Genomic DNA, 12,005 nt, shown 5'->3' with positions numbered 1-12,005 from the left:
TAAGTAGAAATAGTTAAAGGATGTCTTTAAAATATCTATTTTTTATGTTTACTGTTTTAACTTGGACTTTCTTAGTTAAAGGTTTTTGCATATAAATCTGTCAAACTACTTTCTATTTAGAATGTTGGTCTTAAAAAAGTTCTTTGGTTTGACAGTTTTTCATACAGTCAGAGTTTCCACGTCCTATTAAACGCCACTTAGAATAAACGTTTGAATGCCGTATAAATAAGAAACCTCTGCCAGGACACTGAGTCTATTTTATGTTAAATGTCAAGAAAATAACTCTTGAAAAATAAAGATAACCTGCTTAACTATTTCTTTTAAAACCTATAGGAACAAAGCACAAAACTATGGTGGAAGCACGTAATGGAAGCGGAACAATTAAAGCTTTTCCACGAGCAGGAATAAAGGGCAGATTACCCATGAGCAAAGGAAACACAGGCCTCCAAAATAAAACATTTCACTGTGAAATATGTGATGTTCATGTTAACTCTGAGACACAGCTTAAACAGGTAAAGTGCATTATGCCTCTGATGATTCTATTAGAGGGCAATTTTCAAAATAATCAAATTAAATGCAATATTTGGTCATATACACTACTGGGCAAATGTTTTAGTATGCAACCAAAGTCATTCAAAAATCTTCTATGTAAAGAAGAACAAGGATTCCTGGAAGTTATGGTATGGCCCACACATTAAGTCTTTTTGGGATGATATGAAATGGCTAAAGCGACTAAGGCTGTCTAAATCCACAGAAAAACTGTGGTTAGTTCTTCAAGATGTTTGAAACAACCTACCTACTGAGTTCTTTAAAAAACTGTGGGCAAGTGTACCTAGAATAATTAATGCAAAGGGTGGTCACCTCAAATATTAGTTTGATTGAGGGGTTTCTTTTCTTCATTAACTTTGCAAATGGTTAATTGATAAAAAAAAATAAAAAATCCACACCTGCCTAAAATATTTGCACATTAGTAATAATCCTGTATTTCTTAAACCCAAAATAGACTTTTCTGATCTGTCATAACAAAGGACCTAAAATTGAGAGCTATGGCCCTTGGCTGGATACAAAGAGAAATAAATTGGTCTGCTATCCTTCATTTTGCATTTTGATCTTAAACAATATAGTTATGTGACCTTACACAACTTTAAAATAATCTGAAAATATAATATTTCCATTTTTTTTATTTTTAAAATGTAAACAAGACTAAAATTGCTTATTTTTGTAATCTATTTTGGTAACAATTAAAATTCTTTTAAAAGTTCACATGAGAGTCTGGTCGGTTCTATAGTGGTGAGGCTTGAAGATATTCTTGGGTTGAAGAACAATTCATTTTACATATGGTTTAGACCCGTGAGAAGAACTGAAATAGATCAGCCCACATGCAAACACTGAAAAATCTGACAGAAAAGTCAAAATGTAACATTTATGATTCAAAGTATACAATGTTAAACTACTTTCCAATTTAATTATATTATCACATTTGCGTTGTTCTCTTTATATAATTTGTTGAAGAGTAAACATAGGTGGACTCATGGGAGCACATGAGCATGCACGTATCTTTAGCAGTAGTGTTTGCAACAATTTTTGTAGCAATGTTATACATTATTGCTAACACTGCAGAGATAGACTGCTAAAGACAAGTGTACAAGCTCTAATGAGCCTAGCTAGGTTTACTCTTCAACAAAGGATATCAAGAAAACAAAGCAAAATTGATTACAGAAGTTGTTTAAAATTGTATGTTCTATCTCAATCATAAATGTTTCATTTTTACTTCACTGTCCCTTTAAATTTATGTTCTTCTGTACACTAGTATACAAAGAAAACACTAAGGCCTCCATGTACTAAACAGCATAGGGACAAACTTCTCAACTTGAGAATTTGTCCACATGTCAATGTGGCATATAGGCAGCAGATCCTGTTCGTCTGCTGCCCGTATGTATCATTACACACTCACGTGAGAGTGTAGTGGAAGGGCCTGTCAATAACCGCAAGCGAGTACGTTTAGGGTGATTTCTCTCCAAAAGAGGTAGCAGAGATTTTTAGAAGCAGCAAGCAGGCTCACATGTGTGAAACTGCCCCGCAATGGCTCCAGAGCGCCTTTCACTGCTTAGTACATGTAACCCATAATCCTAATTCATTAAACTCACTTATCTCTTTCTTAATGAAATATAAGTTTTATTCATTTTATACTTTGCATTTTATATTTTTATTTTACCAATCTCACATACACAAGAGCTGAAATAGCACAAAATCGATTTATGCAGCAAGCATATACCCACAAAGAAAATTAATTAATAAATTGTGGGTAACCCAAAAAAATAATTTAAAAACAAACCCAATTTAGGGCTAGATTGCGAGTGGCGCGCTATAGTTTGTGCGCCAGTGATATCAGGTTTTCGTTGCCATTTTAAGTGCTTAAAATGGAAATGAAAGAACAGTCTACGTCCATACTAGCTACATTAAAAAAGAAAATCCATATTCTTAACAATTACTTTTAATACCAAACAATAGCATAAAAAGTCTATCATTCAACATTGAAAATACAAAGCATAAAACCAAAAGTAAAGATAATAAACCAAAACAGTAGACAAATAACTATTAGATAATAAACAGTGTGGTGTTTTCCTTTTTTAAGAGACTTAAATGTTGACTAGTCTCTAGTTATATATATATCACCCACACTAAATAGTAAATAAATAACACACACATATTTATATTTTTTTTATAGGGAAAGTGTCTGTGAGAAAGTACTGAATAGAATGTATCTTAATTGACAGATGCTCTGATTTATTGCTTGGTCTCTTTTTATATTTGTGTCATTTGTCATTTTTGATACATTGTATTCAGTTTCTCAGAGGCACTGTTTAAATAATTGATTTTAAGTGTGTTAGAACTGGAGGGACGTCAATATTTAAATGGACACTAAACCCAGCCTGTAAGATTGTTACTTGATCAGCTCAGTCTCTCTCTATCTGACCTAATTATGGGAGATTAAATAAGAACAGTTTTTTTTTTAAATTTAAGATAAGCAAATCAAGAAATACATAATTAAAAAAGACAATAAGAAATCTCCTGGCCTATATTTATTACAGGGACAATATACTGTAAAATTGTTTTACCCTAAAGTGTTATAATACAAACAAGATAAGTCTATACACTCTCACCGGGTTACCTATATGCTTCCCAAAAAGATCTGATATCTCCCAATAATCAGAAAAGACAAAAGTAATACAAAAGGAGAGGGGAGCTCTAAAAAAGCTAGGTATAAAGTGAACAAGGAGTAATATATATAAATAAAATGTAATATAATCAACTATGTTATAAAAGAGGAAATATTAAAAAGTGTATAATTAATGTGTGTATGATGTGTTAATCAGATGTGCTTACATTATAATGTGCAGATAATGTGTAAATAGGAATGTGCATACATATTAAAATGTAAATGACGCAGATAAACAACAAAAACAGGTTAAAAGAAAAAAGAGGTGGCCACAATCTCAAAAGTTAAAACCAATTAGGCATGAGCGTATGAGGAAAAAAAATAAAATATATAGTCAGCGAATAACGTCACTAGTTTGTAAAGCGTTCACTAGCTTGTATAAGTCCACTTGAAGGAGATAAAATGAGGTTGGATTCAAATACAGAATAATGGGTATTAGTTCATCTGATTCAAATTATATCCCACAGCATTGATAGCAAGCCCCCACTCTACCTCTTACCGGACCTCCGTATGATATTCAGTATTGCTCGTGTGTTCATACAGACTGGTAGTTCAGGATTCTGGTGGTGTCTTAGTTCAAAGCTCCAGTGTCTGTACACGCAGCTTTCCGATCACGTGACTGATTTACAAACTCAGTGATTGGCTGTCATACGGGTAACCTCAAAGGGAGTTCCGGGGGTTTGCAGGGGAATCCTGTAGCAGTATCGTAGATAGAAAAATGGTATAGTGCACTAATACCAATAGCATCCACAGTAGATGTCTCTTATTACGCGTTTCGGTGCTGACTCTTGCACCTTTATTAAAAAGCTTCATACAAGTGGATGCTGTAAGTTCAGTAGTCTCCTCATCTCAGTTGGGATATTCCTGGTAGCTAGTTAGTAATCAAAATGTTTAACTCCTTAATGGTTTTCATTCTCATACATTCATGTTACCAAAAATATATTGTCTGCAAAATCTATTTACTTCGTTTTCAAAGTAGAAATACATTCTTATGATAAAGAGCTATAATAAATTAAGCTAGATTAAATAAATAGTAAAAGGATATAAAAAGGATATAAAAATATGTGCTAGTAACTTAATAAATGACAAAATAACAATTCATATTGATTACATTAGTAACCAAACAGATATAGTAACCTAACGAATATATTCTAAAATTAGTTAACATGAAGATGTATACTAATAAATATAAATAAGTGTTAATGTGAGCAATCTGTCTGTAACCAAAATATATCTATGACCAAATATATCTGAATCTTTATAAGACTGTATTCCACATAATCAGTATTATTTATAGTAAGAAGGGGAAACTTATATAAAATAGGATTTATTCCAAAAATGTAATTTATTCCAAAATGCATTATTACAGATACTCCCTGGATTTAAATAAAAGGATTAAGATCAAAGTCAGCATTTAGCCCATTGGGTGATAAGGATTTAAATTTGAATATTAATTCTGCTTCAGCGAATAGTAGATCCCTTTCAAGTAATTCACCTCTATTCCTAGTTAGTTTTTTTTACAAACTAGCGATGTTATTCGCTGACTATATATTTTATTTTTTTCCTCATACGCTCATGCCTAATTGGTTTTAACTTTTGAGATTGTGGCCAACTCTTTTTTCTTTTAACCTTTTTAATATAGCGCTGTTTTTGTCATTTATCTGTGTCATTTGCATTTTAATATGTATGCACATTCCTATTTACACATTATCTGCACATTATAATGTAAGCACTTTCTGATTAACACATCATACACACATTAATTGTACACTTTTTAATATTTCCTCTTTTATAACATAGTTGATTATATTAAATTTTATTTATATATATTAATCCTTGTTTCACTTTATACCTAGCTTTTTTAGCGCTCCCCTCTCCTTTTGTATTACCTTAAAGTGTTTCCAATTACTTTTTTTTTTTTACCAATTGCAGAGTATAAAATGTATGATAATTTGCTTTTTAAGGTTTATTTGTGTATATGAATTAGCTTATTTTGTGTTTTGAAGCCACAACCTAATAAAATGGGTTGAGCTTGTAGATAAAATCAGATCTCATTAGTTTTTCACATTGTGTACATATACATGCTTCTTTAGCTTATATCTGTCCATAAACCAAAGACCAATACTTGGAGAGAACAATTTTATATCTTCTATACCCCACTGGGAGTGTAATTTCTTCTGCTGGCTGTGTTTATACAGCTTATCTATTGCTTGGACCTAAAGCCAGAAACTTTCAGAAATAAGTGGAGATACCACAGGCTAAATCAACTTTTCAAATGCCAATATAAGGATAAATAAAATACTTCAAAAAAATGTAATACACTCCAGCAGGTAAAGTGGATCATTGGGAACAAATTACAGGGGGGGGGGGGGGATGTGTACATTTGTTTGGGATGCATGTGTGTATGTACATGTATGTATGTAATGCTTGCACATACATATACATGTGTATGTGTATATATATATATATATATATATATATATATATATATATATATATATATATATATATATATATATATATATATATATATATATATGTGGATGAATACACTGGCTGGTTAGTTTATGGTAGATACGCTTTTCTGACATACACACACATACATATATACACACGTCGATTTTCCCTAATTTTTATATTTTTAATTTTTCTTATATATTTTTTGATTCTTCATTTTTTACCTATTTTTATATGTATCTCTCTGACCCAATATAACATATGTGTACATATTTTTGTATTTTTGTATCGGACTGTTTATTTATTAATTTTCCAAATTAATTTTTCAAAACTATGATTTTTATCAATATTTTGATCAACCGTTTTAAAAAAAAAATTTAATCTCGTACTATATAAACTATTGAATTGTGAACTTCACTTGTTTTTCTTATAGCTTTTTATAATTTTATATTTTTTGATATTGCCACCAATAATTTTTACACATTTTGACATTGTCAGCAATTTTAAAAGAAATTGACATATACTCTTACTTTTGTAAGTCTCACTTTTTTCTTTTTTTCTTTCAATAAGTCTCAAAAGAGATCTCCTTCATAATAACTAGTCTCACTTTAATATATATATATATATATATTCTGTATGTTCACTTTCTCAAAGTAACCCTATGCTAAGATGTTAAATATCTTTCACATCACTTAACTTTTTTTCACATTCTTCCCATAGTTGCGCTAATTTTCCTCCACGCAATTCTCTTTATTGATTTTATTTAACTTTATTTAAACTTATTTATTTTTAACAATTTCATTTACTCTTACTTTATTAGTCTTACTCAAATACACTTACCACACGAATTCACAAAGTTAGCAAGATAAATGTATTGCTTTACATTTGACTCTATTTGTTATATTAGTATCTAGTTTTCTCTAGATGAGCTCTTATTGTTAATAATTATTTTTCACACACTTACACCACTTATACTAGGTAGTAACTATATTAGCGAAATGCACTATACATTTCTTCACATATTCCTATTCTTACTGATATTCACACTTTATTTGTTATTCATTTTTGAAACTAAATACCATAATAATCTTTCTTTTAGATGGAAGTAAAGATATGTTTAATGTTTAAGACAAAAATAAAGTATTATTATAACATTGAAGACACTTTTGTATAAAATCTGTATATAAAGAGTTAAAAATCCTTCACAGTGATAATCACCTTTCCCACACGCTGAGAAGAATTACAGCTTTAAGATTGGTCGGTTTCAAACACAAGCACAACCAATGGGAGAATTCCAAACTATTAAAATTTGGACTGTTGTAAAAGTGAGCATCTTGATAAAAGCCGGTATGGCTGAAACGCGTAGATCTGCTCTTTTGAACTACTTATACTTTGAAAACACTCATACTTTTAAATAACTGGTAGTAGGACAGGTTTATTGAGTCAATTTGTGATACACAAGTGTTCTCTGTATGTATAATCCCTGTCCCAGAATCTACCAATCATTTTGGACACTCTGACAGAACGGCTCCTGAACAGGTGCAGATCTGTTCGCTTGAACCATCTATACTCATAACGAAACTGGCAGTAAGTCAGGTGCATTGAGTCACTTTGCAAGATATGAGTGTTCTCTGTATGTATAATCCCTGTCCCAGAATCTGCCACTAAAGTTTTGATACTCTGACAGAACATCTCCTGAACAGGTGCATAACATTCCACGGACCTTTGGAGTGTACAATCTATACCGCTTACAGAAATTTCTTAAAGTTATTTAAATATCCTAAAGTGGACGGATACCTTTCTTTGTTTTCACACAGCTAATCAGAGTTACAAACCAACCGGAGCTGATAATTTCACATTGCCTATATTTTTGGCCCAAAGCCATACTTGTTATTTGCAATTACCGCCTGTATACTCTATAACAGATGCATATAGAAAAAAGACTGGATTAAAAAGGTACCGCATTCTTTTTTAGATGCAGAGTTCACCTGGAACATGCAGTATACCTTTTATGAACCTCTTTGAAGTTTTATTGGCGAGATATATGCCTGGTAACCTTATCTACTTTGAAGTTACCTTAACTTGTTTATTTATTTTCTGTTAGTAGTGCTTCATATGTTTTATAGCTTCATATGTTTTTAAACTTATTGTACTAAACCTATTGTACTAGTTTTATTGCACTAGCAATATTTTATCATTAGATCTTGATGTCGGCATCCATTTATCTTATTGTATATTGTTTATTTTAACCATTGATTCTGTTTTTATAAATATACCATTACATTTCATATCAACATATCTTATATCCTTTGAGTATTATACTCTTTACCACTGACATACATATTTGTATTATTTGTATAGGAGATCTCTTTCTGCTTTTCTAGAGCTGTCCCTATTTTATTTTTATCTTTTGTATTTTTTGGTTTACAGGATTGGAGGACTGTTTACTATATAGGGAATAGCATAGAGAGAGTCTACCTAGAATCTTGTATCTTAAATATTTGTTGTCCTTTTGTAAAGAAAATACTTGTAAACAATTTAATACACAAATAAATTAATGTCACCAATAGGTAGTTATTACATACAGTTTATATATAATATGATTCACACCAATGAGATGTCTAATGGTATCAGTGCTTTTCTGTGATTTCTCATGGATATTAAATTTGTAGGTAAAAGTTTTTATACCACTGTATGTATCGATGTGACATTCCTTCCTATAAGAACATTTTTTTCTGTTTAAATTATGTTACCATATTTTTTTTCCATTTTTATTAAAGACCATAATAAAAGTTATGTTTTAACAAAAATTAGCCATACTGTGTTTATTAGTTCAAAGTTAGATGATAAGTTAATTGCAATTATATGATAAAAAAATTATTACTAGGGGATATCTGTTACTTTGTTGGCGTTTTGTCTGCCTTATCATCCATATACTGCTGCTCTGGGCCTCCAGGTTGTTGCTGAATCTGGTTACGCATTTTAAGGAAGGTTAAAGGAGCACTAAATGAATACTTAGCAAATACACAATAAAAAGACAATGCAAGAGCACTTACTTTGAATTTGAAATGAGCAGTAGAATATTTTCTGGCAAATGTCAATGTTAATCCTATTTTCTCTCCCTTGTACCATGTGACAGCCATCATCCAATTACAAAATGCAGATATATACTGTGCAGTTTTGCACATGCTCAGTAGGAGCTAGCACCTCAGAAAGTGTGCATATAAAAAGAATGTGCATGTATATTGAAAAGTTTCTTTTAAATTGCATGCTCTATCCGAATCATGAGACTTTAATGTTGACTTTAGAAGCTCTTTAAAGAAACAAAAATTGCATATAAATCACTTTACCAACCCAAATATTGAAATATTGTATCCCACATAAGACAGAATATCAGTTATTACTGGCAGTAAATTAGAGCTTACTTGTCACAGTAATCGAAAATCATTTAATTATTTAATCTATACTAAACACTACTGTTGCCAAAACACAACTGCATTTGTTAGCACAAAAAAACAGGTGTAGGGTTCTTTATAGTGAAGGAAAAATAAAGTATGCTATAAAAATAACGCTTCATAGTCGGTGGTAATGTTCTTCCAATAGATTTGTAAAGCTCTGATAACAATAGTGTGTACTTCACATGGTGTATTTTAAAGTGCATCAAAACTCTGAGCATTGATTATTTTTTTCAGTCTTTCACACATAGTGCAAACTTTTGCAACATTATGTACTTAAAGGGACAGTCAACACAAAAATAGTTTTAACATATATCTATAAAGTTGCTCTAGCTCGTTTTCCCAAATATATGCCAGTTTTTAACGATAATCTGTTTTCAAGTTAAATCACTTACTTTTCCCCTGGCTTTCATTTTAAAATGTCTGTGTAGCTCCACCTCTTCATCATTAAAATCCTGTATTCCCTGTAATTGTTCTAAAGTTACTCATAACCGTTTTTGTGCATACGCAATGCGCCTATTGTACTCGGGCCACTTTTTCACCCAGGAACAAAAAAAGCCTGTGTATGTGTGATGCAGGGGAAGTCACTCCCCTCAACTCCAGAAAGAAACGGAGAGTCTTGCAGTCTGTGAAGAGTTAGCTGCTCCAAGTGTTTGCCCTGTGTATGCTGCAGCCAAATCAAGTTAGAATTGTTACCTGTTATAGTACAGCCTGAAGTTGAGACCTGAGGAATTAAACATCTGATGACATTTTTCTTAAACAAGACACAATAACTTTTAGAATTTTCCCTTTCTCATATGTAGGGCTTTATTCTACAGCCTCGAGATTGAAGATGTGTTGACAGCTCATTGTCTACTTTCTGCCCATCTACATGTTGCAGTTTGTTCAATTACTTTTATATATAAATTAGTTTTTAATGATGTCACATTTATACAGTATATGTCTCTCATACACACAGGATGTGTGCTTTTTGTGGACCATATTAGTACTAGCGAGGATGAGATGGATAAAGCTAATCCAATACATAAGCTATAGTCATAACTTAGGTGAACAGGAACTTTAGGTAAATCAATGATATAAACACATGAGAGACACCTAAAACATGCCAATATACAGACCAAAATCAGATATGTAATACATACAGTGGACTATACATACGCTAAAAAATGTAATGTATCCTTGTCAGCAATCCCAAACCAACAGCAAATATATAATGTATAATCTGTAAAGACCAAAGTGAGGTTTGCAAGCTCATATCGTCCACAAAAAGAACCGAACTGCAGAAGTGTATATCCTGTGTGTATGAGTGACATAGACTGTATAAATGTGACATCATTAAAAACTAATTTATATATAAAAGTAATTGAACAAACTGCAACATGTCAACACATCTTCAATCTCGAGGCTGTAGAATAAAGCCCTACATACGAGAAAGGGCAAATTCTAAAATTTATTGTATCTTGTTTAAGAAAAATGTCATCAGATGTTTAATTCCTCAGGTCTCAACTTCAGGTAACAATCCTAACTTTATTAGGCTGCAGCATACACAGGGCAAACACTTGGTGCAGCTAACTCTTCACAGACTGCAAGACTCTCCGTTTCTTTCTGGAGTTGAGGGGAGTGACTTCCCCTGCATCACACAGGCTGTTTTTGTTCCTGGGTGAAAAATGGCCCGAGTACAATAGGCGCATTGTGAATGCGCAAAAAACGATTACGAGTAACTTAGAACAATTACAGGAAACACAGGATTTTAATAATGTCACGGATGACGAAAAAAAGGGCAGAGCTACACGGACATTTTAAAAAGACAGCCGGGGGAAAAGTAAGTGATTTAACTTGAAAACGGATTATCGTTAAAACTGGCATATTTTTGGAAAAAATTTGCTAGGGCAACTTTATAAATATATGTTAAAACTATTTTTGTGTTGACTGTCCCTTTCAACCTATTTACCCTTAATTGAAAACGTTAATACATTTTTAACACCATGGGGCCCATTTATCATGCTCTGGATGGAGCTTGAGGCCCCGTGTTTCTGGCGATTGGCCGCAAATCTGCAGGGGGCGGCGATGCACCAGCAGTTCACAAGAGCTGCTGGTGCAATGCTGAATACGGAGAGCTTATTCCTCTCCGCATTCAGCGAGGTCTGTCGGACGTGATCCGCACTGTTGGATCAGGTCCGACAGCCATTTTTTAAATTGGGGCCAATATATATTAGATGATTCAGAAAGCATTTCCTTTTCTGAACCACATAAAAAAAAATATTACCATATTTATTTTTATATAAAAGATTTACTTGGTTATTCAGCCCAGTATGTGTGCATCTACTGCATTGTGAAATTAAGTTTAATACTACTGAAAAATACATTGATTTTGAATTTGTTTTTGAGGTTTGGTTACATACAAGAACTAGTAATATTCATGTAAATACTGTTTCTGCTCCTGTGTTACTTTGAGAAAGTGAAGTACAAAATCAGTAGGTAATATTATTGGAAAGTATATTTGCTTTCATCTACATTTTGCAATCTAATTTGTGTGCTTACATAAAGGGACACTGCATAATGACTTAAATCTTGTAAAATGACTTGGATCAAGCCCTAACCTTGAGGATACAGGGCTGTATTTACATAATCTGTACCTACATTTGTTAGTTTGTTACTTGGCAACCTCATGCTTTTTCATTCCACATTTGCCTGATAATATTAAAGTGATTTTAAATTCTGCAAAACAGCTTTACTTATTTGTTAAACTGTGAAAAAATCCAGGATCATAGCAAGCTTAAAATCACTGCATTTATTTAGAACTTGCAAACAACAGTAGATATATTAAAAACAGACAGAGTAATGCTCCTATCTAAAGCATTTAGTTTGTATTC

At 32.1% G+C, this 12,005-nt stretch overlaps 1 protein-coding gene across 1 annotated transcript in view; it reads left to right on the top strand.

Moving 5' to 3' along the window:
* ZNF385D (zinc finger protein 385D) overlaps nt 1–12,005 on the top strand; it is a 538,925-nt gene that overhangs the window by 508,509 nt on the left and 18,411 nt on the right. Inside the window, exon 6 of the mRNA XM_053714223.1 lies at nt 334–512. Coding sequence (XP_053570198.1) covers nt 334–512 — 179 coding nt within the window. The remainder of the gene's footprint in view (nt 1–333; nt 513–12,005) is intronic.

The sequence above is a fragment of the Bombina bombina genome, chromosome 5 (assembly GCF_027579735.1).
Source record: "Bombina bombina isolate aBomBom1 chromosome 5, aBomBom1.pri, whole genome shotgun sequence".
Taxonomy (NCBI): domain Eukaryota; kingdom Metazoa; phylum Chordata; class Amphibia; order Anura; family Bombinatoridae; genus Bombina; species Bombina bombina.
Note: the sequence above shows the minus strand (reverse complement) of the source record. Positions and strands in the feature narration are given on the sequence as shown.